The sequence below is a fragment of the Acanthaster planci genome, linkage group LG10 (genome assembly GCF_054643075.1).
Source record: "Acanthaster planci isolate LZ-2023a linkage group LG10, COTS_SCS, whole genome shotgun sequence".
In the NCBI taxonomy this organism is placed as follows: domain Eukaryota; kingdom Metazoa; phylum Echinodermata; class Asteroidea; order Valvatida; family Acanthasteridae; genus Acanthaster; species Acanthaster planci.
In genome coordinates this window covers 19132578-19146424 of record NC_141786.1, presented here as the reverse complement: position 1 = coordinate 19146424, position 13847 = coordinate 19132578, and the positions used below count along the sequence as shown (strand labels likewise).

Here is a 13847-nt window from a genome sequence, read left to right as displayed (position 1 = left end):
AACCACAAGTTGATGAACGGAACATACACCTGTACATGATCAAGATGTGTGAATAGGTGTGACAAATGCTTTCTAGTCTACAGACATGACAGAGTAGTGAAGGCAAGATGTTACCGAAAAACTAAATACCATCTAGTGGGGAAAATGCTACTAAATGCATTTGGCATAACGTGAACTGCTCAGTGGCATTTGAATGCATTCAACTGTACACATTCAATTAGTCATAGAAAGCATATACCATTTGCCGTCACATGGTGCTAGTTAAGCAATACAGCGCCCTCGTTAGCTTACGCACGGAGCCTATACACGCTGCAATGGACACGCTTGTTTCAGAAGTATCTTCTTAGTATTTCTTCCGGACAGTGTCAAATAAATTAGCAATGTTTCGATGAACAAGAACAGAGAATATACATCGAAGGAAATACTACGAGCATGTTGCCAACAGTGACAAGAAGGCACGTACATGACTTTTTTTATCTAAGAAAAATGAGAATGATTTGAGCTCTGAGTGATGTAAATCTACTGTATGTGATGTGATGCAAGGGTTTTTGAAAAGGAAGGACAAAGATGAAAATGGAAATTATACAAACCATAGCAATGAAAATACAACATAAATGCATGAACAACAGAGGGCACAAGATATGAAGGTCAGTATTCCTACAATGACTTGTTTCCATACTATGAACTACTGTGAACCAGCTGGGTTAGTGATACCAGTTTGTCACCTTTGACCCATTTGGGTGTTAGTGAAATGAGGTGTATCAACTTACTCAATCGATTGTGATGGGGTTCGTTCATTGGAGCTACACAGGGCGTTAACATGAAGAAAATAAATTTAAAAAAAAACAAAAAGAGAACAGAGGAAACGGAAAAGAAAAGGTATCAAAATGCAGCCTCTGGCAAGCAATCTGGATGAATACCAGTCCTCTATGTGATTATCAATTCAGGTCAGACTTATTGCATGCAGGACTTCTGTGTGGTTTAATGGAGGTAGCTTGTCTTTCAATGAAAACAAAAATTCACTACAATCCTGGTATTCACAGAGTATGCCACAAACATCACATGATCTCTGTATATGAACAAAACACCGTCAAAGCTAATCAGAACATTTGAGAACATTGGTAATGAAGAATGCTGGCATGCTTTTCAGACTTTCCAAGTGAGATTGTTTTTGAGAGAATTCTGAATGAATTGAATCATAAACCCATTTTATCATGCAGTAGAGTCTAACTGTTTTTTCATGCAATGAAGAAAGTGTTCTTTTTAAGGAATAAGTTTTGTCCAACTTTATTTTCCCACGTAAAATTTCAACTAAAATTTTGCTTCATTGGAGGTTGCTACTTTAACATGTTTGCTGGTAAGTTTACAGGAATTCACAGATTTTTATGTCAGCCTTTCTTGTTTATAGCTTTCTGTTTCACGTTTCCCAAATCATCTTAATGCATGGCTAACTGTTCTTTACATACAAATAAATCCAAGTTTTAGAACAAAAGTAATCTTGCTACTGAACTCTGGCAGCACGGAGCAATGGAATGATGGGAAGGAATGACACGATTCCAGATCAGGGAAAGACGTAAACTTAATTACTGTTCTTTTTTGTTGGCTACATTACATGCTCATATTACTCTTCTGCACATAGTAATGTATAATCACCTAAGAAAACTGGTATTCAGGTGCAGGCTACCAGGAAGCAGCAAGTGCAAGTATCATTGTCCTGGTTAAAACTGTCAGGTCAAAGGTCATGGCTATCTCATTGATTAAATGGGTGCAAATTGAGTTGAATAATCTGAACCCATGCAACACCAAGGCTATGCAGCAAGCAATTTTACAATAATCTTGAGAAAAGTTTGGAAAGGTTATTCAGATGTCTCAGTGCAAACTGTTCCTTATCGTTATTGATTTTTTGATGGAAGGGCATTTTTCAAGTTTTTATCATCCCGTAAAATTGGTACAGTCGACTCTTGTTATTACGAAATCCGCAGGACCACATAGAAATGTTCATTGAATCCAAAATTCGTCAAGGTGGAACGTAGTGCAATGGCTTCGGTACATTGTTGTACAATACCATGTACATGCATATGCACGTTTATACATGTACAAGTATGGGTGTACATGTATGTGCATACACGTGAACGCGTGGTTGATGTTATATCAAAAAGATCTCTCGGTTATAATTAATCAAGTATATTGTGATGTGTTTAGAATAATAAAATTCACTGTCATATGAAAACATGTTTAGTGTGCATGTGAGATTACAAACAGCAAATAAGGGTACATGTGAAAGCATCGATCAAGGGATTTTTAAAAGGCTTTTAAAAGCCATGGATGACGATGAAGCTAAACGGTAGGCCTGTGTGACCTGCAAGAACATGAACACTCATCAACTGGAGCCTTCATCCATGTGAGTAGTCTTTCCAACACAAATTGTGTCATGGAGAGGCATTTTTATTACATTTTCTGTCGTCTTATGATTTTCGACACTAGTTGCATGACACGATTGATCGATAGTTCATTCGCCCACTGTGGCACGGCCGCCCACGTGCGAGATGGTCACGGAAGGAGCATTATGTCATGAAGGAATATTGCAATTGGATAGCTGTGTCTCTCAAAATGTACGTCATGAAAACGCACAGTCTCATTGGCCGGTATGCTAGATCTTTTTGTAGCAATATGAATAATTCAGTGTTGGGCGATTAGTTGGGCTCATGAGATGTGAGAGTAGTCAAGCGAAGTAATTTAGCTGTATTTTTTTTGGAATTGGGAAAGGAATATTTGTTTTGATGTTTGTGTAATCAATGTAAAAAATAATAGATTTTTTTAATCATGCTTTACACTTGTCATGACAATAGGAAACTGACAAACTGTGTATCATGTTGTAAGCTTGCGTGACGCATCTGGAGGGGCGGGTGATTAGCCTCGTGCTGCAGTTCGAAATTTGGTGGAGACACGCTCGTTTCGAGTGCGAGCAGTACATCTTCAAATGAAATACAAGAACACAGAAAACACAAATAGACATGAGATCAATTTTTGTGAAGAACCTACAGAAAAATTTGTGACGGCAGTATTTTTCCGACTTGCAACTGTAGAGCTGCATTCGTATGCGATGTACATATAGTGGAATGCTCGCAACCCTTTTTGGCAGCAACTGTACATTGACTGGTTGCTGCATTTCCCTCATGCTTTCATTGGCAACGGTTTGGCCTGGCAGGAACCAGTGTGATGCACCGCGCATGTGTTTTCGCCACAGCGATTTGCAAACGTTCATTATAAACGGGTTGTCAACAATGGTTTTTCAGGCAACCGAGTCAGGAAAACCATTCGTTGTAACAGGAATTTCGTACAATGCCATTTCGCTGTAATAGATTTTTTCCCAGTAGAGATGTGCACGTTTTCGCCAGGACCACAGACTTGTGTTTGTTATGACAGGAATTTAGTTATAGCCGATTTCGTAATAACGAGAGTCAACTGTATTTGTCACACAGATACCGGTAGGTCCAGCGAAGGCTACGAAAGCTTTTTCAAGGTATTACTGATGAATAATTCAACCAAGACAATGACAGGTACAATGGAAAAGAGAAAAGAACTTGTGCATTCCAAATGTTCTGCACTAAAAGTGAAAAACTATTGTCCTAAAATACTAATGTGTACTATGACCAATGTTGCTGTGCAGGCTACCATGGCTAGTCTAGGCTAACTCGACAAAATAACAAACACTTACGATGAAACAAGCAAACTCAGGTCACAAAATAAGAAAACAGAAAAGTCATGCATAAATTAACTGAGCTACCACAACAAAACAATATGAGTTTACAACTTAACAATACACTCGATAGTAAACCCAGAAAATAAAACGACTTTCCACGTGCCCAATCAATTAATCTACACGTATCAACACAGACAACTACAACATATCATGTAAGGTGGTCAACAACATATCGTGATATGAATCCATAAATTCCACCTCAGAATCATCCTGTTCCCAAACTATCCGCTCCGAGCAGGAACAAAAGAGGGCGTCTTTTGAAATGAAATTGACAGTCCTTGGCTCTAACGCACCACATATACGCATTTGACGCAGAGCAGGCTTAGTACGTGCCACGATTTTAGTCTGAAATGTGTGGTCTTCACGTATACGCCGAACAGGCGCAAGTACCCAGTTGGAAACTTTAGTACCATCTGTCTTTCTTTTGCTGGTGAGGGCGCCCTTCATCTCAGGGCGGATAGAGACGAACAAGTGACTTCACATCAAACTGAAGACAACAGAAGATCCCAAACGCACAATGCCACTTCCTATCTAGCCTATTTTAATACAGAGTTTGTAAAAGCAACACTTATGTTTTACCTTCTTGATCTGCGGTCACCTGGCGGACGCCGCTTTCTCTCCTCCTCACCCTAAAAGATCCAAATATATCACCATATCAGCCAAACTCACCCACACGTCAATGTCCTGCCTCTTGTCCTCAGTATCTCTATCTAAATTTTACATGTACCTTACTCAAGAATGGGTGCAAATCCTCAAGGATCCTTCGCACTATTATGTCTTCGGGTTATTTTGTCCATTATGTTCCTCTGACATTAAAAAGAGCACACTGCCCTCTTTCCTTTGACATAAATGTACCTATCACTTTGGCAATCTGATAAAAATAGACATTACATGTGTGGAAAAGGCTCCCATTTGTGCAAGATTCTAAACTAAAAAAGTGGCTCGGGAGACCCGTGACTCATTTTCTCGAAGAGTTTGCCCCGCAAATAACAGAACTACACACTGAAATTTGAACAGACCTCTTGCATTTACAACACAGAACTGCTGATGTCCAGCCAACTCTTTAGAGTGCCCTTTGACATAATGACCACTCTTGCCACGTGACTCAAACATCTATAAACAAACTACTGTACCCTTGTAGAGCCATTACACAGGGTCATCAATACAACCTGCAATGTGGCTGAACCTAACTGAAAATCTTTTCTTTTTCTTTCCAAAACAATGCGCTACCTTTGTTTTGAGGCTCGCCGATCTGGCAAGGAAGGAGCGTTTGGTTGCTGTAGTGTCGCCCTCGGCAACATCCTGTAACCGATCGTAGCTTTCTGAGATTCCACTATCAGCCTGCAGGGATGTGTGGGAACTAACCAATGGTTCGTCTGCCTTGACCTCAAACTGCTTCACTAGATTGTCCACATTGACATCTTTCTTTAATTGTGCTGTAAATATTCAGAAGAACAGTTGATTTGGGCAATGAAGGAAACAAATAGAGGCAAACTCTGAGGACCTAGAAAATGATTTGGTGCCTTATGTGACCAGCTCTAGAAAAATGGGTAATAGGTCGCCAGATTCAGGTTATAAGTTTTTGATAGGGCTGGATTCTGTACATCAAAAGCTACAATTTGATATATAAATGACCCCTGTAGTGCACTGCATTCCACAGATATATACATAATGCAGACATTTGTATGTCCACATTTTCAGATTCAATAAAAGCACTTTTCAAGTATAAGCCCATATAATATAGCACTTGGAAACACAATGCTACATATTTATAGGATTTCTCACTGAATGATCAATTTTTCACCTCTTTACTAGTATCCATGATTGTAGTCACAAATTCTGAAAATATAAATATTATAGAAGCTATTACAGGAAAAAAAATCATGTTTTTATAGAAATTTTGCTCTCTCCAAATAGAACAGGCCAAATGCGTTTTGGCGTCGTGCGACTTACATGTATTGCCTTTTTTGCAGAGCGGGTCACATATTATAAAAAGCCCAAATAAATTTTGTACTGGCAACATTTATTCTTTGTCCTAACACTATCAACGGTCATTTAACAATTTCCCAAAATCTTACAGACAGAAAATTAATGGCAGATGAGTTTGCACATTTGTTTCAACTCAAAAAAAATTTATCAACTGTAGAGTGGACAATCAGATTTCACACCTACATCTCTAATGAAGCTAGCCCGACACAAAAAAACAAGGCTGAATACAAGTGCACTTCTTCAAAATTGAAGACGGAAGTAGACATAGTGGTCTCTTCCTCAATGAGGGTGTTGCAGTGATCATATCAAAGGTGGACGATTTCATGTTTGACAACTTCACTCCTATCAGACTCACAATGAGTCATGACGGCTTGCTGTTTTACAGCTTCACTCCTACCAGACTCACAATGAGTCATGACCACTTACTGTTTTACGGCTTCACTCCTACCAGACTCACAATGAGTCATAAACCGGGACACTGTTAGGAGTACTTACTGAGTTCTTCATCTTCACTTAGACCAGGCCGAACTTGGTTGGATACCGGCAGTGGGCTGGTCACTGCACTTGGTGACGTTGCTGTCTTCTCACTCTCATCCTTCTTATCACCTGCAAAGAAGACTGAAGACATAAATACAAGGATATCAGCACATCACTCTCATGCAGCCAAGCCCATGCAGTCAAGCCCATGCAGCCACACCCATGCAGCCACACCCATGCAGCCACACCCATCCTCATGACGAGGCCCATTGTAGTCATACCTAACGCGCCAACTGTTGCAAATTTTTTAATTTATCTAAATGTCCAGCAGAAGCAATTAGAATGCATCAATGTTAAGCTCCGTATCGAGCACGCACACAGACATCCTAGGAGTTCAATCTGACCACTTGAATGCATCAATGTTAAGCTCCGTATCGAGCACGCACACAGACATCCTACGAGTTCAATCTCATTATTTGAATGCATCATTGTTAAGCTCCGTATCGAGCACGCACACAGACATCCTAGGAGTTCAATCTGACCACTTGAATGCATCATTGTTAAGCTCCGTATCGAGCACGCACACAGACATCCTAGGAGTTCAATCTCACCATTTGAATGCATCAATGTTAAGCTCCGTATCGAGCACGCACACAGACATCCTACGAGTTTAATCTGACCATTTGAATGCATCAATGTTAAGCTCCGTATCGAGCACGCACACAGACATCCTACGAGTTCAATCTGACCATTTGAATGCATCAATGTTAAGCTCCGTATCGAGCACGCACACAGACATCCTAGGAGTTCAATCTGACCACTTGAATGCATCAATGTTAAGCTCCGTATCGAGCACGCACACAGACATCCTAGGAGTTCAATCTGACCACTTGAATGCATCAATGTTAAGCTCCGTATCGAGCACGCACACAGACATCCTACGAGTTCAATCTCACTATTTGAATGCATCAATGTTAAGCTCCGTATCGAGCACGCACACAGACATCCTACGAGTTCAATCTCACTATTTGAATGCATCAATGTTAAGCTCCGTATCGAGCACGCACACAGACATCCTACGAGTTCAATCTCATTATTTGAATGCATCAATGTTAAGCTCCGTATCGAGCACGCACACAGACATCCTACGAGTTCAATCTCACTATTTGAATGCATCAATGTTAAGCTCCGTATCGAGCACGCACACAGACATCCTACGAGTTCAATCTCACTATTTGAATGCATCAATGTTAAGCTCCGTATCGAGCACGCACACAGACATCCTACGAGTTCAATCTCACCATTTGAATGCATCAATGTTAAGCTCCGTATCGAGCACGCACACAGACATCCTACGAGTTCAATCTCACCATTTACAGTATTAAGTACTTCCGAAGTGTTGGACACAGTAAGCTAGCAACAGTAAACAGACATGCCATGCTTTTCTTCTGCAGTTAAATATCAGCCTTCCATGAAATTAGCTTGTTAAAATTTTAAAGGAAACAATTTTTTTTTACGTTATATGTGGGTTAATAGTTAACTTTACATAGCTCAGCCAACTACATCTTCGTTAAACCCTCACTCCAGCGGACAGGTTCGGCCCACCCCTCCCTTCTAACAAAACATCAAAGCTCCTGTTAGTGGCTGCTGTGTTACTAAGCAAAGCAAAAACAACATGATACCAGTCTAATTTTGTTTATTATTTACCACACAGACTTCAAGGTCAAACACATTCAATCAAGATATAACTCCAGTGGGGCCTCTCTAGGCATGCCGTCAAAATTAGAAGCCCTTCCTGGACCGTTTTGGGCGCTTCAGCCAAGCGGTCCTGGATTGACTCCACTGGGTCTCTGTGTCACACTCTGGCTGATCAAAAGGAAAACTATTTGTGCTAATCTTCACTTTATGTTGCATATTGTTCACACCCTCAGTCATCAGTTCAGACCAATGGGAGTGTTACACTTCAGTAACCAGGCTGCACCTGGCTTCATAGCGATTGGGGAGGAATGGTTGAACAAACTGGGCCCAGTGCCAAACTTCTGGAATTTGATGTGACACCTTACCAATCCACTTATAGGTCTACAGATTAATCTTTTGTAGCACCATTTTGGAGTGACTGTGATTGATTTAGCAATTATTTCTGGCACATCAAAAAAGCCTAAATCTCAAGCTCAACTCTACTACAATGTTAATGCCCTAATCAATGCACGGTTGGGTTATTTTCCCCATAATGCACCACGATACCTGATGAAGGTAGGTACTGACTCATTCTGTCCGATGTCCGTCGCTGTCCTGGAATCATCCGCCGCCAATTCTTTGACTTCTTGCCTTCTTTGCCTTGGCACTGATCTTCAAGTTGGTCCAAGCACAAGCCCGTCTTATGAATATTGAACTCACAATCTGGAACAAGCACAATATTCAAAACAAAGGACTCATTCTGGTCTGCCACTAGTACCAGGGTTCTCATGGGCGTCACACATGCACCCGCGCGCATGTGTGTTTTCTCTGTGTGCCGTGCGCTCAATACGCTACAGGGGCTGCATTTACGAAGGTTAAAATTCTATACCACACCATTTGACCCCACAAACATTTTTGTTCATGGAGGCAGCAGTACTAAAGGCATCTACAATGGGGACAATATTTTTCCTTGCCATTTCACCGCGTTTTGTCTCGCGCACAATAGCAGAAACTCAATCAACTCTTTTTTAAAGTGAATAACATCAGCAGTCCGCGCTGAGGGAAACCCAAAAGGCAGACGAAGCAGCCGCCTGCAGCACATGCACGGAAGGCACTGGCGAAGGAAGTTCTGATCAGCAAAAAACCAAAGGTTGAAGCATCTAATAAAATTCAAACTGAATAAACGGATGTCTACATCATTGATTAGATAGCCACTACGTGTTGTTGCACGTCTGAAACTTGAAATGACTCCTTTTGTGCCTACAGGCCTAATTAGTAGTCCAGAAAGGAAAACTGGCCATTTGTTAAAATATTGATATCCAAAATTTAAAACCAAAACTTATTAACCCCTTCACGGCAGGATTATTTTGACTGCGACTGCTGGGCTGTGGTATGCCCTGAATGGAGGGCTTTGTCCAGCAGCAGGCCCCATTGAACCAGCAGCTGCATGGTGAATAGACTGTATGTGTGGTATGCACTAATCCTCACACAACGGTGCGGTAGTAGCAGTCCTCCGTAGCGAAGGGGTTAAATCCTTATGTTTTTTCCTAAGAAAAGGAAATTGAAAAGCTAAAGAAATGCTCTAAAATGCAGCTGAGAGCATCTACAGTCCAAAACTTTTCGGGGCCCTTGGGCAAGCCACAAACCCCATGCCATGGCTCTGCAAAATGTTGGTAAACCTTAATGGAAACCCCCCCCAGTTTTGAAAAATCCTGGGGAGGACCATGAGTACCCTGATTAAAGCTGATCCCTAAGGCAAGGGCTAAATTCATGGAGTTGTTGAGCACTTCTTGCTTAAACATTTGCTGAACATAACTAGGTTACCAGCTAAACTGTTAGGCTATGTGTATTAACCATCACTGGTTCCTGCTGATTGCTATGGTTATAGGCAAGAGGTAAACTTACTTTGACATTGGTACCCCTGGAATCCGATCCCCCACAGCAAGCCACTGCAATGATTACAGAAGACTGTTGACTGGTAGTGCATCTCTACAAACTGATGACCTTTTATGTGTTGTTTCTTGTTCTTTCCACCCCATTTTGTCCGTTTGTCTCGAGCTGTGAAGCTGGGGCATCTCTCTAATGGGCTGTTGCTCGTGACTCGTACGCCGACTTGCTTCATGAAGGTAGTGATGGCAAACGCCATGGCAACATTCTTGTCCTCTCGCTCCGCTTCCAATCTGTGCCAAGTTAACCAATCCACATTTTTAGATTGATTGTTACCTGCCAACTTATCACTGCCTACACTGAAATGGAACAAGGACTCATTCCAGGTTCTACCCAAAGACACCCTTCAAAATCCTTGCTAAATCTGGTAAAATGTTGAGGTAAACCTCAAGTGAACCTGGATTTACCATCTGTTCTACATGTACTTCCCATCCTCTTTGACTTACGTTGTGAGTCTGTCCAAGTGAGGCATCAAAGTCTGTTCCACTATTTTGAGTTCCTGTGTCCGATCCATGTCCTCATTATGAAGTTGCTGATCTCCAAAGATGGAACCCAGACCTAGTGCCCTCTTAGCTCGGAAGTCAGCCAGAAGTTCTCTCACCTCAGCCGTTGCGATCTGCCTTGCTGCCAGGAAGATGCTCTTCATTGCCTCTTCATTCTGTAACTGCGTGCTCATGACATTTTCTAGAGGGTTAAAATTCAAAGATTGCGCGTCAGAACTCCTTTTTCATGCATATAAAAAGAACACAAAAACAGAGAATCAGAAAATTTCAGACCCATTTTTCATAGCAATCCTCCTGTTTCTTATTCACTGTAAGAACCCACACTGTCCCAGCAATGTCAGGTGAATACAACGTAATACAACTACCGAGGACTTAAGAACCCACTCCGTCCTAGCAATGTCAGGTGAATACAATGTAATACAACTACTGAGGACTTAAGAACCCACTCTGTCCTAGCAATGTCAGGCGAATACAATGTAATAAAACTACTGAGGACTTAAGAACCCACTCCGTCCCAGCAATGTCAGGTGAATACAATGTAATACAACTACCGAAGACTTAAGAACCCACTCTGTCCCAGCAATGTCAGGAGAATACAATGTAATACAACTACCGAGGACTTAAGAACCCACTCCGTCCCAGCAATGTCAGGTGAATACAATGTAATACAACTACTGAGGACTTAAGAACCCACTCCGTCCCAGCAATGTCAGGAGAATACAATGTAATACAACTACCGAGGACTTAAGAACCCACTCTGTCCCAGCAATGTCAGGAGAATACAATGTAATACAACTACCGAGGACTTAAGAACCCACTCCGTCCCAGCAATGTCAGGTGAATACAATGTAATACAACTACTGAGGACTTTTGATTTGGCGCAGAGAAAGCATGGACAGGGTTCCAATAGAGGAATATAAGAAATGTGGACATGTCTGGCTGGACTTAATCCACAGATCACTTTTTTGAACTTATACATGTACCTATCAACAAGTGAAACTCCATTTAATCCCTATAAAGGACTGTGGGGACTATAGATTACTGTTTCAAACAATTTTGAAGAGAAACAAGAACTTTACACGTGAGTGAAGAAAATTTGTTTGAACAGTTATATGCCCATTTAGGAATGAAGACCCATATTAAGACACATTCTTACTTGTAGACTTACCTATTGCTTGGACAATGTTTTCACTCACTTGAATTCTCAGGGGCTGAGATTGAAAAGAAAACAAAAACCTCATTGACAAGACACATTTACGGTAACTCCTCAAGACCAGCTAACCTCTGGCAAGTCACAATAAAGTAAGTGCAAATGTAATTACTTGCTTAGCTGTTTTAGGGTGGACAATACTTTCTGACCATATGCTAGTCTACTAGTGCACATTCATCACCTTTAGAGGGCGCTCTACACTTACCGCCAATGGTGCTAGAAAGGTGGAGAAGATTTCATAAACCCATTTCCTCATTTCCTTTAGACTTCCAGTTCGGTAATTGTCGGTCACTAAGTAGAAAAACTGGACAAGGAGAAATATCGTCATATTTCCTGAATGGCTTGGAAATATTGTCAAAAAGAAAGGCAGAGAAAACCGAACACACAACAAAATAAAACTTCAGCTTCATTTCATCCTAAGTATTTTTTAAGCTTCTGCCTGTTCCGAAATAATTTTTTCCCATGAAAAGAAAATTTTAAATGGAAGGACACCACAAATGCCATGGCTAATTTAGAACTGTTGGAACAGTTCCTGAAACCCAAGGTAAATGGGACATCGAGTTTAATTGAAAATATTACAATGGACAATCCTATCAATTTTGAAACGTTTTGACTTGCAATTTGCAAGTTGAATTTGGAATGCTTAAAGTACTTACTAAGCTGGAAGGATCACTGTTGGAGATGAGATAATGCAAGAAGATTGACATGTGAGCTGGTTTCTTCTCAAGCTGTTCCAGCTTTATAAATGGTCCATGATCCTCAAACTGTAACATGAAACAAAAGGGGAAAATGGGAAATTTGACACAATAGCAACTGGTTTTAAGACTAGCTTGAGACATGAAGATTTCTAACAGAGAACTTGACCAAGCAGCATTGGGTATGTTATGGACAGATTGTGAAGCAAAAGCAAGCACAAATAAACAACTAATCAATGAGTTATTGAACACTGTCAGTCAATGAAAATGCACCAATCAATTACTCTGTAAGTCGAAACACCTAGTTTAGGGAAGTATGCACTCCTCTCTCTTTCAGGAACGTTGATACATGAACAGATCAACCACCCACATATCATTTCATTCCAATCACACCAATGATCACAGTGTCTCCATGTTGGGCAGGCAATATTAATGAAGTACCACTACACAGTAACTGACACCAATAGGACAAAACATGACAGGTGGTGCACTGTCACTGACAGCCAGTGTCAACTGGCTCCATGAACAACTGATGCTAATGTAGGAGTAAACCTACATGTGTATACTGCATGTTCTACCACAAACAATTACTCTCTGTTTTGTCTGCACATCTTCTGCAGTATTTAAATAAATTTCGGGTAGTGTGCTGAATGTGAAATGAATCCTTTTTGATGTCAGATAAATACAGCTTTTATGCTACCTGCATGAGACTGAGACAGCATGAACAGTTCATCTCAAAGGTGAATATTCTGTATAAGCTTTGTGCGTGATTGGTAGAGGGCGCTATGTAATCTTTTCACAAGACAGCAGGTGCAGATACATGTACTTCCTTTCCTTGGCAAAACAAGTCTTAGTTTGAGGATGTCACGGCAAGGCTCTGAGTATCTACCAAACAAAGCAAAGCAATTTCAGCTTCCATTTTGTGCTTTTTGGTGATGGGCTTAGATTTTTTTACATACTCCAAGGAACCTCTAATTCATTTCCTAGAAGAGACAGACCAGTAACCCTCCTCAAACAAATTGGAAAAACTTGTTAAAGGTTAGAAGTCCAGCATACCATGTACAAAAGGCTTTCATGGGATAAATACATGTATGTACATGTATATTGGCAGCAACTGTTTCTCTGTTATGCAGGAAGGGAGTCAGGTTGGTGTACTTTCCTCGCCTTCCATCTGTGACCCAGGTTCCAATCCCTCTCAGGGTGATCTGTGCATTTGGGTTTAAATCTGACTAGATGGACTTCAAATCTCTCCTTCTAAAACTGAAACCTTTTTTTCCCCTTTTCATTGTTAAGACCTCCATGCACTTACATGTACCTGATCAAACTCCCTGCATTTCACAAAAAGCCCATGATCACCATACATCCAGGCCATGTTCACACTAACATTGCAACCTGTAGGTATCTTGGTACCTGTACATGTGCCACTGGGTTCAGAGTAAATGTGATCAGGGACCAGACAGTGCTTTATTGTACTCCAGTGTACATATACACTGTGAAGGCTATTGTTAAAGTATCATTGAAGAGTCAAGTGTACATGTACATGTAAGCAATCATCCAGCCAATGTTTACCCTGGTTAATCAATATC

General features: G+C 40.9%; 1 protein-coding gene across 20 annotated transcripts in view; it reads right to left on the bottom strand.

Moving 5' to 3' along the window:
- Nucleotides 1–13847, bottom strand: part of LOC110989335 (rho guanine nucleotide exchange factor 12-like) — an 87043-nt gene that overhangs the window by 18050 nt on the left and 55146 nt on the right. For 11 of the 20 annotated variants that reach the window (XM_087141879.1, XM_087141880.1, XM_087141882.1 and 8 more), the window contains 11 exons: nt 12223–12330; nt 11772–11870; nt 11525–11567; nt 10300–10537; nt 9812–10086; nt 8474–8629; nt 6248–6370; nt 4994–5199; nt 4343–4392; nt 3719–3733; nt 771–803 (listed from right to left, as the gene is read on the bottom strand). In XM_087141879.1, the coding sequence (XP_086998005.1) occupies nt 771–803; nt 3719–3733; nt 4343–4392; nt 4994–5199; nt 6248–6370; nt 8474–8629; nt 9812–10086; nt 10300–10537; nt 11525–11567; nt 11772–11870; nt 12223–12330 (1346 nt within the window). The remainder of the gene's footprint in view (nt 1–770; nt 804–3718; nt 3734–4342; nt 4393–4993; nt 5200–6247; nt 6371–8473; nt 8630–9811; nt 10087–10299; nt 10538–11524; nt 11568–11771; nt 11871–12222; nt 12331–13847) is intronic. The other 9 variants (XM_087141872.1, XM_087141874.1, XM_087141868.1 and 6 more) reach the window with 6 other exon arrangements.